General features: G+C 44.6%; 2 protein-coding genes across 2 annotated transcripts in view; one reads left to right on the top strand and one right to left on the bottom strand.

Annotated features, from left to right (window-relative positions):
- LOC141139021 (uncharacterized) overlaps nucleotides 1-19,954 on the top strand; it is a 128,749-nt gene that overhangs the window by 54,453 nt on the left and 54,342 nt on the right. The window lies entirely within an intron of this gene.
- Nucleotides 9,468-19,758, bottom strand: LOC141139020 (E3 ubiquitin/ISG15 ligase TRIM25-like). Its single transcript, XM_073624792.1, has one exon. It carries the CDS (start codon nucleotides 19,526-19,528, stop codon nucleotides 17,933-17,935), a length of 1,596 nt encoding a protein of 531 aa, XP_073480893.1. The 5' UTR covers nucleotides 19,529-19,758; the 3' UTR covers nucleotides 9,468-17,932.

Genomic DNA, 19,954 nt, shown 5'->3' with positions numbered 1-19,954 from the left:
CTTTGGTTTTCGAGTCTGGACTTGTGGCAAGATATGCCAATGGAAATCTATCATCTTTGAATTTCGGAATTTTTGTCCGATCTGAAATGTGTTTCCTGGATGCATGCAATATTAGCCTTCATGCTGTTAAATGCTTTGAGAAATTGTGATTTTTTTTTCAGGGATATTGAGTCCCTTTGCATTAATGGAAATTAGTTTCAGTGATAATGAAGAAAGTTATGTTCTTTAATTTGAAATGGTGATTGTGTGTAGTATCAGAATGTTGTACCTTGGAGTGAGTAGGATGAGGGGTTTGTGCAAAAAAAAAAAGAGAAGAAAATGACCCCAAGGGTCTTATATTATTACCAGAGGTAGAATGAGGCCTGCTATTCCACCTTATATGTTATGGAGTGTATTATTCCTCCCTTGTACACCCAGGAGTATTTCAAGAGAGGGATAGTAGTACTTAGACAGCAATGAATAGGATCCAGAATATTTAGAGGGAAAATAAAGAAATCTCCCTCTGGTGGTAAGCGTGTCTTAGGAGTTCTACTGTAATACTGGTACCTACCACCTAGAGGCAGTATGTGGATGTTATATATTATGGGGAAAAGAAGTAGATGAAAGAATGTGGTTGGGAAAAGGAGTCCTCTTGATTGAATGACTACAATAGGACCATACGTTGTATATGGGGTATTATTGATTATATTTCTTCTTATTTAACCTTATACCATTTCTTTCCTCTTTAAAGTGAGTTTGTGTAAGGTTTATTCGCCTGTTATCATCTAAAGTGATTGGTTAGACATTTGAACTAATCGTGTCAACTTCAGAACTTTTTCGATTAAATTCTCTCCTGCATTTTTTTCCTCTTCCTTATTTTTGGTAATAACCATAAGAAGCTTAAAAGCACTTATCAACCCAGATTAACATGTTTACAACCTGTTTGACTAAAACTTGTATAATAATTTCAACCTTGAAAGTCACATAACTAGTATCTTTATATACGATCCATTCTGGTGGTCTAAAGGGGTTTGAATCATTGGTTAGGGATTATGTTGGTCCGATTTTTGCTGGTTATGTAATATTTTACATGTAGGAAGGCAGAAAAGCAAAAGGACGCCCAACCTGCACTTAGATAGGTGTAATAAGGGATGTATCAGTTAGACGTATCTTGGACTATCAGACCACCAGGATGTCTTCATTCGTTCATGTGTTCTGTTATGTAAGTTGCTATTGAACATGCAGAAAATACTCTTTAATGTAATTAAGCCACTCATGAAGAATTGCATGTCTGGCTTAGATACATACAGCAAAAGATATTATAGTGTTGTAGCTTGACAAATAGCATGTTTATTTCTTTGCAACAGAGTATGTTGTTTTCAGAGGTGTATGATTTAGGAGTCCATAAGGGAAAAAAAAGAAAAGGAAAGAAAAAATAAAGAGTCCTCCTGTGGTGAAAATTGAATGTCAAACGGATGTTACTCATGGGTACCCTTCAATCGATTACCTCATACATATACCGGATTTTGATGTCCAGGCTTCACGCGCTACTTCTGGATATGGCTGCTACGTGCTAAGGGTATAAAAGGATGAGGTGAAGACCTGTAACATAGATAGTTAATATCAAGCGGAAGATATACCTTTCATGACTAAGCCTATTTTTGAAATTTGGTGTTTACAAGTTAAAATCTGTATTTTTTGCTAGAAAATTACTTAGAACCCCCAAACATTATATATATTTTTTTAGAAGAGAGTCTAGAGAATAAAATGGCGATTGTTGCAATATTTTTTATCACATGGTATTTGTGCAGCGGTGTTTTAAACGCAAATTTTTGGAAAAGTGACACTTTCATGAATTTTAAAAAATCCAAACAGTAAAGTTACCCCAATTTTTTTGTATAATGTGAAAGATGATGTTACGCCGAGTAAATAGATACCAAACATGTCACCCTTTATAATTGCACGCACTCGTGGAATGGCGACGAACTACGGTACCTATGAATTTCCATAGGCGACGTTTTAAAAATTTTTTACGGTTACCAGGTTTGAGCTACAAAGGAGGTCTAGGGCTAGAATTATTGCTCTCACTCTGACGATCGCGGCGATACCTCACATGTGTGGTTTGAACACCGTTTACATATGCGGGCGCGACTTCCGTATGCGTTTTCTTCGCTGCGCGAGCTCGCGGGGACGGGGGCGCTTTAAAAATTTTTTTTTTATTTATTTATTTATTTTATTTATTTTTGTACTTTTATAAATTGTGTTTAAATTTTTTTTTTTTACTTTTATTGCTGTCACAAGCAATGTAAACATCCCTTGTGACAGTAATAGGTGGTGACAGGTACTCTTTATGGAGGGATGGGGGGTCTAAAAGACCCCCCATCCCTCCTTTACACTTCAAAGTATTCAGATCGCCGAAAACGGTGATTCTGAATACTGTATACTTTTTTAAATTCGGCGCCATTGGCAGCCGAGTAAACGGGAAGTGACGTCATGACGTCGCTTCCGCGTTTACAATTAGAAGGCTGGAACGAAGCCGCATCGGTTGTTATACTCGGGTAGCCGATCGCCCGCTGAAAACAACGGTACCGGGATGATGCCTGCAGCTGCGGGCATCATCCCGGTATAACCCCGGAAAGCCGAGTACGCATATGTGCGTTCGGTCGGCGGGAAGGGGATAAATCAGGTATACTTTGGAGATTCATTGACACAGATCTTGAGCAATAGGCGGTATAGAAAAATGAACTGCTGTCTTGTCTTTTAAAGCTATTCAAGTGTCCATCCTGTCTGCTTGATCCATGCGATCTCTGCGGCATGGAGGGGCCACAAAACCAGGGCTTCTCTGGCCTTGCCCTCTTCTGATGTGCTGGGCTGAAGGTGATCGGCGGCGATCCCTGTGTCTTTGGGCTCTTGGTGTACTATTCTTTGCAACTTCGATCCACATGTCTTTAAGTGAAAAAGAATTGTACCACTCGGAAACCTTTACGATAGGGAAGTTTAGAACGCATAGTAAAGCTGTGTGGCCTCTCCAAGAGGCTGATAAGCAAAATGGGAACTTCCATCTATATGGAATGCCTCTGGTACTTAAAACATCTAGCAGTGAACGCAATGCTCTGCGTTGCTGTAAAGTAATATTGGAAAGATCTTGGTACAATTTAATTTCGTTACCATTGAAAATCACACGGTGTTTCTCCCTGGCTTTCTTCAGAATAGCCTCTTTCAGAGGGAAATTGACTAGACAACAGATTATATCCCTGGGAGGGGTCATTGTCTCGTCCCCTTGGTCTGAGAGCTCTGTGAATTCTCTCGAATTCTATGGGAGAATCTGCTGGTCTGTCCAGTAACTCTTTAAAAATAGCTGCGGCAGTGTGCTCTAGAGCAGTGGTCCTCAACCCAGTCCTCAGGGCCCACTAACAGGCCAGATTTTAAGTATTACCTTGGGGAGATGCAGACTGGAATACTGCAATCACTGAGCAGCAAATGATATCACCTGTAATGTATTTCAGTTATCTTGCAAACCTGGCCTGTTAGTGGGCCCTGAGGACAGGGTTGATTACCACTGCTCTAGAGGACTCTGATCCTTAGGCTCTGGTACCCCTCTTATACGTATATTGTTGCGTCTTCCATGGTTGTCGAGGTCCTCGAAGTGTCTGTGCAGTTCTATTATGTGTGATAGATGCATATCTGACTCTGTATCTGCTTAATAGCGTCCATCTGCCGTGCTGAGGCCTGTTCCACTATCCCATCCTGGCAGCAATAGATTGTACTTCCACCTTGAGGTCAGAGATTGCTGCAGTTAGTGTGGATTTAATGTCCATGGCGAAAGCCTGTAGGTCGGCCTGAATGTCTGAGAGGCTGAGGCTCTGCGCAGGTGGCTGTACGCTGCTTCAGGCAAGGCTCCGGAGCTGACAGGCGGCAAGCAGGGTGGCGGCAAGCAGGGTGATGGCGGGCAGCTGTGAGCTCAGTTCTTTCATGCCGCGGGTGTTAGAGGAGCTTCTGTCTCCTTTTCCCATTGTCGAGGAGCAGTGTCTCTTCCCTCTGGCTCATTTTAACCGCTCCGGTGTGCGGGAAAACACGAGCTAGGCGGCCATCTCCGAGCGGATCCAGATGACGCCCCCTAACGATTTAGCCATACATTAATAAGGTGCTTATATTTGGCCAGACATGTTGAAAAGTCCATATATATATATATATATATATATATATATATATATATATATATATATATATATATATATATATATATATATATATATATATATATATTATATATACACAACACAGGACTAAGGATGGGTAAATAAAGAGAAAAAATAAAAATAATAATGAAAATAGATCTGAATAAAAATAAATATAAAAAAAGGAGAAAAGGAAAGGAAAAAAGTAAAGGTAAAGATAATAAAAAAAAATAGAAAAAAAATAGAAATAAAAATAAATATAAAGTTAAATAAAGATAAAATAGATCGAATGGAATAAGGTAAATTCAAATAGAGTAGAGTGAAATGAATAGCATTATAATTGTTTTTTTTACAGAATTAGGGAATAAAAATGTATTGGAGATTTATTAGTTCATCGGGTGTACTTACAAGTTGACGTTGTGACAATCTCATAGCGACCTTACCATCCCAAGACACCTCACTGAATTCCATCAGGGCCCCACCAATGGCCTACAGGTCTGGGTCATAGAGACCCTTCCGTGTAGGTTCTCCCAAGCCAAACACATTAAGTGTCTGTGCGAGAGGGGAACCTTCTGGATTTACACTCTGGATAGTTTAAAGCCTGGGGCTCTGAACAAGGACATCGAAATTCACTCCATTTATTAGCATATACTGGTACCCACAGATCCATCCATCCTAATCATAGCTATTCCCTATAACCCACCACCAGCACTCACCCTACCGCTAGATAAACCCATGGTTTCCTCCCCCCCCTCCCATCTTCTTCATTACTCATACGAGCCCAAGGGCCACTCATAGTCACGTCTACCAGAGAAACCCTATTCTAGCCCACATTGCTTTGGAGATGAGTATGTATAGTAATAACGTGTGCATGTGGGCATGCACATGTGCCTGTGTGTGTGTATGTGCGTTTATGTGCATGCCTGTATTTGACCGTTGTTTGCATAGTCTCTGCATACCGACTCAATCTCCTTATGGGTGCAGGTGTGCGCATGTGCACACATATATATGCATGTGTGCGGATGGGCTTTGGATACCTCCAAATCAGTACTATTGTCCTGCTCATAATGCTCATAATTAGTTATAAACAAACTCCTGTAAAATAATAATTAACCCCCATATACTGATTACATTTAAAACATAATCTCTCAACAGGAAATTTGTGGTCAATGAGATTGTCACAACATCAACTTGGAAGTACACCCGATAAACTAATGAACCTCCTATTCATGCTTATTCCCTAATCCCGTAAAAAAACAGTTGTAATGCTTTTGATTTTACCCTACTCTACTTCATTTGAATTTACCTTATTCCATTCGATCCATCTATTTTTATCTTTATTTAACTTTATATTTATTTTTATCTTTATTTCTATTTTTATTTTTATTTATTTTTTTATTTATTATTATTATCTTTACCTTGACTTTCTTTTCCTTCCCTTTTCTCCTTTTTTTTTTTAAATTTATTTTTATTCATATCTATTTTCATTTTTATTTTTACTCTCATCTAATTTTATTGTATTTCAGTTTATTTACCCATCCTTAGTCCTGTGTTGTATATGGACTTTTCAACATGTCTTGCCAAAGATAAGCACATTATTACTGTATGGCTAAATCGTTAGTGGGATTTATGCAGGATTTGCGGTTTGGAACTAGCGCTGGTCTGCTGCACCTTGTAGTTCCTCGCGCCGCCCCTTCCTCTCCCCTCTCTCTATATAAACCCTGTCGATGATGGCCCAATTATACGCCTGATGAAGGAGCACGCATGCTCCGAACGCGAGCGCTCAAGCGCCTGACGAGCCTGCTGACGTGCCCTGCTGTGATATCCTCCAGCCTCGGAGCTATGGACGCCACCGTAGTGGCCGGTGACTGACCCATCACTGCTGCCCAGCTGGAACTGAGAGAACATCCTGTATACCACTGCTCAAATGGTATTTGAGCATTAAATTAAAGCTTTTTAACTAACATATTACGCTTAGAGCGGCGCTGCCCTCTCTTCCTTCTTCTCATTATCATAGAGTCTCTTCTGCTCTCCTGAATTGGCTGCCGCTATCAACACCGACCAGAACCTTTAATACAGGTCTGGATCCAGAAGGAAATGGACTAAGCTTCCAAACATTAACTGGACTTCTACTATTATTATTGTTGTTTGTACATCTCACTAGCTGCCCCTGCCAGCGCTCTATTCTACCCTCCTTACTGCATATGACTTCAATTAATGCTGATCGCGGACAGACTCGCAATCTGCCCCTTAACTGGCCAATGCTACCAGTAAGTTGAGCGCTCTGGGGTTCTTTTCATACACAGGACATTGGTTAGCTTCTATTCTCTAAACACCAGTTCCTATCCAAGTTGAAAGGCCCTGAATTTGTCTGGGGCTTATGGAGGAGTCAGGTGACCCTGGGGTTTGGGATAGGGATGGAATTTTTTTTTTTCTAGTTATCTTTTAACTGTTTTCCATCTGGTCCCATGATGCTGTCCTCTTCTTCTTCCGAACATCACCCAATGGTGGGCCGTCCTGGATGATGCACTAGTGTGATGACATCAACATCGCTCTTTGCATTATTATACTGTGGAGAAAGGATGCCATGGTGTTGGCCTCTCAAAGGGAGGGTCCATGATCAGGGCCATAATCAAGGAGGAAGAGCCCAGAACCAGGGCCCAGAACCAGGGCCATCCTACCCTGCAGTGATTGCCCTCAGCATCCACAGAATAGCACACACATCTCTGTTACTTTCCGCACTCCGGGCCTCAGTACGACCTCAATCTTGGGCTTGGACCCGGTCAGTATTTAAATGGTCCAGTTCTGGGTGAACCTCTGCCCGTTTACCTTAAAATAGACTGGCCCATCACTGGGCTGGATCTTAAGGGAGACCACGATCTTCACCAGGTTTGGGAGATCACCCATGTTTACATAGGACACTGACAGCCAGACAGAGGGAGGAGGAGGAATCGGATGCTTCCTATGGGTCCCGTACAGAGGGATAGAGGAGGAAGAACGGCTCAGACATGCAATGGCAGCCAGGCAATCTGCTGATTTCTGGGCAATCTAATCCTCTGTGATTGCGGCATTCTAATCCCATCTCCGGAGAGGGTTTCCTCCCTCTATACAGATCACAGGAAAACCCACAGATACCACCGTACACTCATCTACAGGATCAGGGGCTGTCAGTGTATCAGAACTATCATAATAAAAAGGAGAATGTATGAACAGTATATATGATTAGTATAGTGTATATGATCAGTATATATGGGCAGGGGGAGGAGGACATGGGATGGGGAAGATGAAACTCGAGGAGGAGGACATAGGATGGAGGAGATGAGACTGGAGGAGGAGGACATGGGATGGAGAAGATGAGACTGGAGGAAGAAGAGGAGATGGGGCTGGAGGAGAAGGACATAGGATGGAGGAGATGGGACTGGAGGAGGAGGACATAGAATGGAGGAGATGGTACTGAAGGAGGGCATGGTATAGAGGAGATGATACTGGAGGAGGAAGATATGGTATGGAGGAGATTTGACTGGAGGACGAGTAGGACATGGAATGGAGGAAATGGGAGTGGAGAGGACATAGGGTGGAGGAGATGGGACTGGAGGAGGAGGGCAAGGGATGGAGGAGATGAGACTGGAGGAGGAGAAGGACATGGGATAGAGGAGATGGGACTGAAGGAGGGGGAGGACATTGTATGGAGGAAATGGTACTGGAGGAGGAGGAGGAGGAGGACTTTGGATGGAGGAGATGGGACTGGAGGAGAAGGACATGGGATGGAGGAAATGGGACTGGAGAAGGAGGACATAGGATGGAGGAGACGGACTGGAAGAGGAAGAGGTCATGGGTTGGAGGAGATAGGACTGGAGGAGGGAGCCATGGGATGGAGGAGATGAGACTGAAGGAGGAGGAGGGCATGTGATGGAAGAGATGGGAATAGAGGAGCAGGAGATGATACTAGAGGAGGAGGACATAGGATGGAGGAGATGTGACTGGAGGAGGAGGAGGTCATGGGATTGGGTGATGGTACTGCAGGAGGAGGAGAAAGGCATGGGATAGAGGAGATGGGACTGGAGGAGGAGGGGGAGAACATGGGATGAAGGAGATGGGACTGGAGGAGGAGGTGGTATGGAGGAGATTGGATTGGAGGAAGAGGAGATGGGACTAGGGGAGGAGGAGGAGATGGAACTAGAGGATAAGGAGGACATGGGATGGAGGATATATTAAGTTGTAGAGTGTTAAAATACAAGTTTGTGCACTAATGGAGTCGGTAGGATGGCCAGTTTGCAGATTCAGTGGAACAGCCAGTGGGCGGGCCCTGGGGAATGATGGTGGTAGGAACCGGGGGGCCTAGACCTAAAGCTGTGTACTACACCCTCCACCCTACATTGCCTAGTACAGCGCTGTACTACAGTTCTAGTACTACACCCCCCACCCTACACTGGCTAATAGAGCACTGTACTACAATCCAATACTACACACCTCCACCCTACACTGCCTGATACAGCACAGTACTACAATCCAATACTACACACCTCCACCTTACACTGCCTCATACAGCACTGTACTGCAATCCAATACTACACCCCCACCCTACACTGCCTGATACAGCACAGTACTACAATCCAATACTACACACCTCCATCCTACACTGCCTGATACAGCACAGTACTATAATCCAATACTACACACCCCCACCCACCCTACACTAACTGATACAGCACTGTACTACAATCCAATACTACACACCTCCACCCTACACTGCCTGATACAGCACTGTACTACAATCCAATACTACACCCCCCACCCTACACTGCCCGATACAACACTGTACTACAATCCAATACTACACACCCCCACCCACCTACACTGCCTGAAACAGCACTGTACTACAATCTAATACTACCCCCCCCCCCCCCCACATTCTACACTGCCCGACACAGCACTGTACTACAATCCAATACTACCCCCCACATTCTACACTGCCTTATACAGAACTGTACTACAATCCAATACTCCCCCCCCCCCCCCCCCCCACACACACACACCCTACACCGCCTCATACAGCACTGTACTACAATCCAATATTACACCCCCCACACCCTACACTTCCTGATACAGCACTGTACTACAATCCAATACTACACACCCCCACCCTACACTGCCTGATACTGTACTACTCCCCCTCACCCTGCAGTGACTGATATAGCACTGTACTGTAATTTGCTGTCCCTTCACATTTAATATCTTTAGTTTAATTTCTTTATGTATAAAAATATATAATAATAAATAACACAAAAACTAACACTTTGCATAATAACATGGGTGCAGTATATATTTTATTCTAAATAAAATGTTACCTTAGGAGAAAATATGAAGAAATAACAGGCTAATTTACCAGAAGATTGAACAAACACAAAATCAGCAATTTCACCAAAATCTCTCCACGTGTCCTAAAACATTAGATTAGTGGCAATAACAATGATCCATTGTCACACCTGTTCTTATTAACAGTGATACAATAAATTAGTGATAATATTAACAGTGATACAATAAATTAGTGACAATAATAGAGACGCATTAGATTAGTGATAATAATAGTGATACATTGGAATACCTGTTCTTATTAATAGTGATAGAATATAATATTGATACAGCAGAGCAGTAAATGTTTATGATACATTGGGATGGTGACAATTCATTGTAAATCATTGTAATGATACATTGCAACAGTATTCATTTTTATGATAACTGCAACAAAATGGTCTATAATGGTGATATTTTAGAATAGTCATACTTAAAGTGATTCAATGAAGGTAAAGTAACGAAAGTAGTTCTCTTGTTTGTCCAAACTCTTTTGTTACTCATCTTCACCTTTCCCACACTGCTCCACCACATTCCCTCCCCAAAACCCTCTGTATGAGCTCTTTGTTGCTCCATGTCTGAGTTACACAAGGTCTGAGACCTTCCTCCACCCCCCATTTGATAGCACATTTGCATACCTGCCAACTACCTGTAGGCAGGGGAGTCCCTCCTTCCTTCCAAAGGACTGTTGCCTATTCCCAGTGGCGTAGTGTGGGTTGTCAGCGCCCGGGACGAGGCAAGTAATTTGCACCCCCTTGACCCACAGACTTACCTATTTTCAGCTAGCTCCAGTCTGGTCACATGATCTCCTGTGTGAGACAGTGATGGCTGTAGGGGAGAGGAGAGTGTGCTTCACAATGACTGGTAAAGCATGGAGTGGTGACATCATGCATAGATCCTATGTCTCATCTGATGTTGGCGCTCCCGCCTCTCTCCTGCATACACCACTGGCTCACACAGGGGATAACATGACTGGACAGCCTGAAAATAGGTGTTTACAACTTTTCTACACAGGTTAGCCATCATAGGCATTAGGAGGGGGGATTTTATAATATTTCAGTTAATGGGAGCTACATATGTCATATTCACACTATAATACTTGTTGCAGCACCGTGCCGGGATCAATACCCCACTGGCACAGTGCTGCAACAAGTATTATAGTGTGAATATGACATACTGTATGTAGCTCCCATTAACTGAAATATTGAAAAAAAAAACCTACTGGGTAGTGAGTCCTAAATCACCAGTGCTGCAAGAAACCTCATTGTGCAAATAACGCACAGGAAATGTTATATAACAATTCATCAAATACAATAATTCTAAGATAGCCCTACTGGGTAGTGAATCCAAATCACCAGTGCTGCAAGAACACACAATTTCATATAATAATCAATAAAAAGCATCCAAAAAACATGGCTATGAATGGACTTTATGGCTATGGATGAACTTTTTATTGATTATTATATAAAATGAGTTTGTTTATTTATTTATATATTTGCACAATTGTGTGTTTTTGCAGCACTGGTGATTTGGATTCACTGAGAGAGAGTCAGAGAGAGACACTGGGAACAGAGAGACGGTGGAGCTGAGGGAAGGGGGGGGCTGAGAGAGGGAGAGGGGCCTGAGGGGGAGATGAGAGAGACTGCTAGCCCTACCCTCCATGCCAGTCTGTCTCCTTGATCCGGGGGTGCTTTGATCCTTCCAGGGGCTCCCTGGCAACGTCCGCCTTCTTGCATGTCGTCTGGGTCCTCAGTCAGCCTGTTCCCTGGGCCTCATGTTACTGCGGAGAGGAAGTTCAAGCAATCCATGCTCTGGTGGCACGGGAGATGCTGCGCCCACCGCTTCTCATCTCTTGGGGGGGTGGGGTCAGGGGGGCTAGGTCAAGGAGGAGGCGGCCGTGATGGAACTATTCTTCCCAGTCCTGGGCTCTCAGGCAGCCAGCCTATCTGTCCTCGGCTCGGCCCCTCGCTGATCACCACCGTGAGACGGAACCCCCCAGCCGCCCGCCCGCACTCCAAGAACGGCCGCTGTTGCTGAGCAAAGTGGATCTCCTGCATCATAAGTTTAACAAGGGGCTTTTATTCTTGTGCTAGACAGTCCACACTCATGAGAGCGCCCCTCTAAATTTTGCGCCCAGGGCGGTGGCCCCCCTCGCACTCCCCACGCTACACCACTGCCTATTCCTGCCCAGAGAAACATCCCAGCATCCCTGATGCCTTCAACATCCACCCATCTTCATTGGCCACCACCAACTCCCCCTTCAACATCAACTCAACTTCATGATCACCACCAACTTCCCCCCCAACTGCACCCATCTTCATCAACACCACCAACTTCCCTCATCAACATTCACCCATCTTCATTGCCACCACCAACTTCCCCCCTTCAACATCCATCCATCTTCATTGGCCACCACCAGCTTCCCCTCCACCAACATCCACTCATCTTAATTGCTAGCACCAACTTCCTCCCTTAAACATCCACCCATCTTCATCAGTCACCTCCAACCCCCCTTCAACATCCATCCACCTCTATCAGCCATCACAAATGCCCCCCCTTCAACATCCACCCACCTTCATTTGCTACTACCAACCCCCCCCCAACATCCACCCACCTTCACTGGCCATCACCAACTCTTCTTTCAACATCCACCCACCTTCACTGGCTACCACTAACTCCCCCTTCAACATCCACCCACCTTCATCAACCATCAGTAACCTTCCCTTCAACATCCACCCAGCTCCATCAGCCACCTTCAACTCCCTACTTCAACATGCACCCACTTCCGCTGATCACCACTACCCACCCCTTCAAAATCCATTCACCTTCATTAGCCACCACCAACTAGGGTTGCCACCTGTGCAGGAATGACCTGGACAGTCTGGGTTTTGACACTTGTGGCCGAGTTTCTGCCCTCCTGAGACCCTGACACAGCATACCTCCAGCCCCATCAGATATCTTTCCTGGGGATGGACAGGACTGGAGCCAGTGCGGGAACATAGTGGGGGTATTCTTGAATGCTGTAATAATTCCTTTCGGCTGCCATCCCCTCCGCTCCCCCCCCCTCCTCTGCCAGCCTATGAATCTTTTCATTAGTTGCTAGGACCACCAGCGTCCTAGCAACCAGTGATGCTTTTGCAGTGTGCATGCACAGTTGCACATGTGATTTTATTAGAGCTGCTCCACCTCCCAGCTCCGCCCGCTAACTTCTGCCGGTTCCCACACACTTTTGCAGTGGCTACAGCGACAGTCCTTCATGTTGGCAAGATATAGACAGCTCAATAGAAGGCATGTGTTGCTATAAGGGGGGTCTCTCTGTCCCTCTGTAATGGGGGTCTCAAAGGGAGGGGGGGACTGCTAAAAGGGGACTCTGAGCTGATGGGGGGTCTCTAGGGGGGGGTGAGGTGCTAATATAAAGGGACTCTAATCTAATGGGGGTCTGTAAGGGGGGTGCTGATATAAGGGGACTCTGATATAATGGTGGTCTCTAATGGGGGATGCTGACTGCTGATATAATGCTGATCAACCATTGGATCTGCAGTCAGCACCCCCCCATTAGAGATCGCCTTATATCAGCAGACTCCCATTAGATTAGAGCCTCTTTATATTGGAAACCCCCCTCCTCAGAAACCCCCTCCCCATTAGATCAAAGTCCCCTTATATCAGCGAACCCCCCCCCCCCAGCTAGAGATCAACGGTTGGTCTCTAAGGGGGGGGTTCGCTGATATAAGAGGACTCTGAAAAAAAAAATGAAAAACTCACTGTTGTGCTGCTGCTGGTACTATAATCCCTTGTAGTAGTAATAAAAAGTTACTTAGTGTTAAAAAAAAATAATAATAATAATAAAAAATTTTTTAAAGCGCCCCCATTCCCCCCCCTGTGCTCATGCGCAAATGCAAATACCCGCGTAGGTCCTTGCGCGCATCTGTAAACAACAATTGCACCACACGTGCGAGTATCGCTGTGAACATCAGAGCAAGAGCAATCATTTTTACGCCAGACCTCCTGTGTAACCCTGCACTGGTATTTTGTAAAGTCTTTTAAAGCGCTGCCTATGTCGATTTTTAGGGACTGTAGTTTGGCGCTGTTCCACGGGCGGATGCAACTTTAAAGCATGACATGTTTGGTATCTATTTACTCGGCTTAGCTTCATCTTTTTTTATTATCTACCAAACAATTGGGTATTGTATTGTTATATTTTTGTGCGTTAAAATTCATTAGTGTATTTTTTATAAAAAAAAAATTGCATTTGAAAAAACGCTGCGCAAATTTCGTGTGACATTTTATTCTCTAGGGCCTCTGCTAAAAAAAATAGATAGATAGATAGATAGATAGATAGATAGATAGATAGATAGATAGATAGATAGATAGATAGATAGATAGATAGATAGATAGATAATATTTGGGGGTTTTAAGTGGCTTTCTAGCAAAAAAAAAGATGTTTTTTACATGTAGGTGAGGAATGCCCGAATTGGCCCAAACTGGGAGTGGTTAACACTCAAAGTAAATTCCTCCATCCATGCTTTATTTTTTTGAGCAATCACTTTGAAATACATCCCACTAACATTTCTAGCTGCGGCCATCTTGAGTTAGGGCAGATGATTCAGGCATGCATTTACTTCCTGGAATTCATCTGCCCTTAGTTCAGGCATGTAGGCAGGTGGGTGTGCTTAGCTTAGAAAGCCCTCATCTGAACACTCCTGGGATGTACAGTATGACATCATTTTGGCCTAAGCCAGAAACCAGGAAGCAACTAAAGAAATGTAAGAAGAGTGTTTAATTTCTCCTTTAAATATGGGCTGTATGATACCAACACTGTCTACTGACTAATACATCTTAGAGAAGGGGTAGGAAGTCTCAGCACTCCAGCTGTGGTAAAACTACAAATCCTATCATTCCTCTACCTCTGGGTATCTGTGGCTGTCAGAATCTTGCATTGTCTCTGATAGGGGCACCTAATGTAAGGGGGGACTTTGATGGGGACAGCTAATGTCAGGGGGAACTCTTATGGGGCACCTATTGTAGGGGGGGACTGTGATGGGGGCACCTAATGTAAGGCAGGGGCGGATCCAGGGGGAAGCAACGGGGCAATTGCCACCCCCGAGAAATTTGTTGGGGGCCTGGCAGATGAGAGAGCGGGCGGCTCCGCGAGCCGCTCCGCGAGCCACTCCGCCGGTCTCTCCGCGGGCAAGCCGGGCGGCGTGGTTTGCGAGCAGTCAGCGTGAGTTGTGGCCGGGCAGGCCGGGCTACCGCGTCAGTGTGTGGGCGGCTCGGCGTGAGCGCACAGCTGGCCCTATCAACTAGCTGAAGGACGGGGAGCAGAGAGATGAGATCATCTCTCACCGCCCTGCATCCCTGCAAGAACCAAGTTCCGCCCTCACTGTGCAGGCAGCGTGAGCAGCAGAGAGATTACATTATCTCTCTGCTGCTTGAGTCTGGGACACAGCAAGAAACAGATAAAACACCACCTTAGCAGGTAGGTGACTATCCCCAAATTGTGGCAGGTGATGTGGCAAGTGACGTGGTAAGTGGACAATCTGCAAGGTGTGGCAGGTGACGTGTACAATCCGCAATGTGTGGCAAGTGACGTGGCAAGTGACAATCCACAAGTTGTGGCAGGTGACGTGGCAAGTGACAGGTGACGTGGCAAGTGGACAATCCGCAAGGTGTGGCAAGTGGAGAATCTGCAATGTGTGGCAAGTGACGTGGCAAGTGACAATCTGCAAGGTGTGGCAGGTGACGTGGCAAGTGACAATCCACAAGGTGTGGCAGATGATGTGGCAAGTGACAATTCGCAATGTGTGGCAAGTGACGTGGCAAGTGACAATCCGCAACGTGTGGCAGGTGACGGTGGAAAGTGACACACTCGGGGCTCCCACTGATTCTGCATTATGGTGAGTTGAACCATTTCATTTTATATTACAATGTAATAATAGAAATAATGCGCTTCAATCATCCTGACACCATAACAAGCATGGTGCAGTGATGAATGAAGCGCCAACATCAACCATTTCCCAGATAAATTGCCCACAAAAAAACGTATTTCTGACAGTGCCCCTCCCGAGACAAGACTCTGGATCCGCCCCTGATGTAAAGGGGACTCTGATGGGGGTACCTAATGTAGGGAGGAACTTTGATGGGGGCACCTAAAGTAAGATGGACTCTGATGGGGACACCTAATTTAGGGGACACTCTGACGAACACACCAGCTTTAAGGGGGGGGCTCTGATGGAGAAACTTGATGTAATGGATGCTAATGTAAGAGGGAACTCTGATGGGGGCACCTAATGTAAGGGGGGCTCTGATGGGGGCACCTAATGTAAGGGGGGCTCTGATGGGGGCACCTAATGTAAGGGGGGCTCTGATGGGGGCACCTAATGTAAGGGGGGCTCTAATGGGGGCACCTAATGTAAGGGGGGCTCTGATGGGGGTACCTAATGTAAGGGGGGCTCTAATGGGGGCACTTAATGTAAGGGGGACTCTGATGGGGGCACCTAATAGTACATAGTAGGTGAGGTTGAAAAAAGACACAAGTCCATCAAGTCCAACCTATGTGTGTGATTATATGTCAGTATTACATTGTATATCCCTGTATGTTGCGGTCATTCAGGTGATTATCTAATAGTTTCTTGAAGCTATCAATGCTCCCCGCTGAGACCACTGCCTGTGGAAGGGAATTCACATCCTTGCCGCTCTTACAGTAAAGAACCCTCTACGTAGTTTAAGGTTAAACCTCTTTTCTTCTAATTGTAATGAGTGGCCACGAGTCTTATTAAACTCTCTTCTGCGAAAAAGTTTTATCTCTATTGTGGGGTCACCAGTACGGTATTTGTAAATTGAAATCATATCCCCTCTCAAGCATCTCTTCTCCAGAGAGAAAAAGTTCAGTGCTTGCAACCTTTCCTCATAACTAAGATCCTCCAGACCCTAATGTAAGGGGGACTCTGATGGGGGCACCTAATGTAAGGGGGACTCTGATGGGGGCACCTAATGTAAGGGGGACTCTGATGGGGGCACCTAATGTAAGGGGGACTCTATTGGGGGCACCTGATTTAAGGGGGACTCTGATAGGGCATCTAATTTAAGGGGGACTCTGATAGGGAAACCTGATGTATGGGAGACTGATGGGGGCACCTAATTTAAGGGGGACACTCTGATGGGGGCACCTGATGTAAGGGAGACTCTGATGGGAACACATTATGTAAGTAGGCGTGCTGATGGAGACACCCGATGTAAGGGAGACTCTGATGGGGTCACTATATGTAATGTGTTTTTCTTTTTCTTAAAATATGGATGTGATTGGCTTTTTTTTATTTTATATTAGAGAGCAATTCAGACCTCTTTTCATTTTATTTGATTACCCCTGCCCTAGGTGGACATTATTGTGCTGCAGGAAAGTGTGTGCACTCCTGCAATGCACAAAAAACACACACAGCCCTTTTGCAGGTGTGCAGTGGTACCAATAAGTCTCAATGGCACAACCACACACATTACTTTTGTGCTCATTCACCTGCAGCTAAACATATGCTTACAAAATATATTTGGTGCAGCACAATTATATTTGGGGGTTCTAAAAAAAAAATTATATATATATATTTGGGGGTTCTAAGTAATTTTCTAGCAAAAAAAAAAGATTTTAACTTGTAAACAACACATGTCAAAAATAGGCTTGGTCCTTAAGTGGATATACAACCTTGTAAGATAATACGTTACTTTGTCCTGAAAGGGGAAAACAACAGATTTACTTTGATAATGACATGCAGTACATTAGAGTAAATGGCATACATTAGAATAGGGAACAAGCTCTTCTAGGTCAGCTGTATACATTGAAAGCATTTTATCAAATGTTATTGGAGATTCACATCTGCGTCTGTTCTGTAGATACAGATAAGTGACTAGCGTACTGTCAGTGAAGGTGATTGAGAATTAAAAAGGTTCTGCCCGATAATTGTCCCACTGTACTCAACTCCTTTTATTACAAAAAAGATACATTTTTAGGTATCCTACCAAAGAGGGAGCATTAATGGTAAACCACTGCAGGGGTTTTCTGTCATTGAACCCCCAGCTCTGTGCAAGCTTCTGGGAAAAGCAGTGAGCAAGTTCCAACAAAATAGTATGAGAGTTTGGGATTTTAGGTAGAAGCATTCTGAGCTCAAAGATTAATAACATTGCATTACAATATGGATTATATATCAGTTACCTTATCTACGTGTTTAATTAAAAATTGAATATTCTCTTAATCAAACCATGTTGCACTGATTGATAAGACTTGTGCAGACATGTTAGGAGGCATGCTGGGAGCTGTAGTCCAAAATCTGACTTGTCAGTGACCACAACATCTGCCAGTAGGAATTCTATACTGTAGGACCTTAGGTCAACCAGTCAGGACACCGGAGAGGTCACCAGTCTTGGGGTCAATTTTGTCACACTTCCTGCCTCCCTCCACCTATCTTTATAAAACCTTCCTTTACATAAAACACGGCATGGAGGGGCTCGGTGAAGAAGGCAGTGAAGGTGTGGAGGTGTCGGATCGGGATACCCAACTCATAAAGAGAGATCTGGCCGGCCTCATAATCCAGATTTATTCTGACTTTGGTTATTAAATTATCAGGTAAAGTGATGGATTTTTTGTCATGTTTTGCTGATAACTGATTAGACTTGCTCTCTAGACACCAGGACATGGGATTATGTCCAATTTCTGTATAGGTTCCTATCTTAAATATACTGGGGTAACAAATCCCAACCTTCCAGTGTGATGATACCCCAACATCCACATCCCAGTAATGTCTCCCTGAGGAGAAAATCTGACTGCTCATCACCTGAGGTATCATTCCCATGGGTCTCTTTGGTGATTGAGGGCGATTTAGGCTTTCTGCTACCTTGCGTGCGGTCTTCTTCTCATTTGAAATATATAGATAATTATTAGCCGTGTCTTCATCCAGTGTTATTTCTTCAGGTTCTGGTATATGTATCCCTTTATTTACCCCTGTTATTATATCAAATAATCCTGTATGTAGTAGGTGCAAGATCTCAGCCGCAATCAGTTCCTCCCCACCATAAAGGAGTTTATCACGTCTCTCTTTGTCCTCCTCATCTTCATCCTCAGTATCACACAAGTCACCTTTGTCTGATTCCTGTAAAACACTCAGTGGGTCCGTCATGTTACATATCTCCTCGAGGTGATGTATCTTCCTGGACAGCTCATCCTTCTTTATCTCCAGATCCTGGATCAAATCAGAGGCTGGGAATGAGACTCTCTCTGCCTTCATAGTTATCTCTTTAAGAACTCTCCTCTCCAGGATGTCCAGTTGTCTCCTGATGTCTCTGAATAGGGTCATGACTCTCTTGGTTACACCATCTGCACCGTCTTGCACTTTTATCTTGTACTTCTGCAGATTCTTGATGATTTCCTCCATCTCCTCTCTCCTTTTCACCAACTTCTGCAAAGCATTGGCCAGGTTCTCCTTCCTCTTCTCAGAGGCCTCCTCCAGTGCCTCCACCTGGTGTCCCTGATGGTCTCCATGCAGCCTGCAGGACCCACAGAGACAGACCGAGTCCTCAGTGCAGTAATACTCCAGGATCTTCTCATGGACGGTGCATTTCCTGTTCTTCTGGGGAGTGGTGAGGACAGATAGGACATGATGGGATGACTTGCTGTGGACATTTATATGGTCATCACACAGAGAAGCTTCACACATTAGACAAGATTTAACAGCGGGTACAGAAGAGTGAATACAGTATGTACAAAAGATCTGGCTCTCCTTCTCCTTTTCTGGCTCGGTAGATTGGACACCCTCCATTATGTTGCGCAGTGTTATGTCCCTGCTAAGTATAGGCCGCTCCTGGAACTCTTCTCTGCATTCAGGGCAGCGATAAACTCCAGACCCCCCCTGTGTATTCAGAACATCTTCTATACATTCCTGGCAGAAGTTGTGTCCACATCTCAGTGTCACAGGATTGGGATCAATGTTCAGACAGATGGAACAGTCCAGCTCCTTCCTCGCATCAGAAAACGCCATCGCTGACTGCAGAAGAAAGAACCAAAACAAAAAAGATGTGTGTCAGAGGGAGGGAGTCAGAGGAGGAGATATCTCGGTGTGCAGAACAGGAGGGAGGGGAGAGATCTGCTGATCACGGCATCCAAGAATTTACTGATGCTATTCCCAAAGATCTACAGATTTCCTGCTGATCTGTCTGTCATGAATGGGGCTGTTCTAAATGGCTTGCATTGTGAACCCTCCATGCAGCCTGCATGCTGGATAGTGTGCTCTGTGCAGGCTACATCTGACCTGGTACAAGGAAGAAATAGAGACAAAATCTGGAAAAGCACAGAATACAGGACTCACAGGAATGGCAAGGGTTTTGTGCAGCACTGGGGTGCAGGGCTTACAGATAGGCAGGAATACTGGTAAAAGATACTTACAACACTGGGTTATTGAGTTCCT

Source organism: Aquarana catesbeiana, linkage group LG04 (genome assembly GCF_042186555.1).
Source record: "Aquarana catesbeiana isolate 2022-GZ linkage group LG04, ASM4218655v1, whole genome shotgun sequence".
Classification (NCBI taxonomy): Eukaryota; Metazoa; Chordata; class Amphibia; order Anura; family Ranidae; genus Aquarana; species Aquarana catesbeiana.
This window is presented reverse-complemented; position numbering and strand designations above follow the sequence as displayed.

What these genes read in the sequence shown, in the direction of transcription:
- LOC141139020 (XM_073624792.1), bottom strand. Translation starts at nt 19,528, where the DNA reads ATGGCGTTTTCTGATGCGAGGAAGGAGCTGGACTGTTCCATCTGTCTG.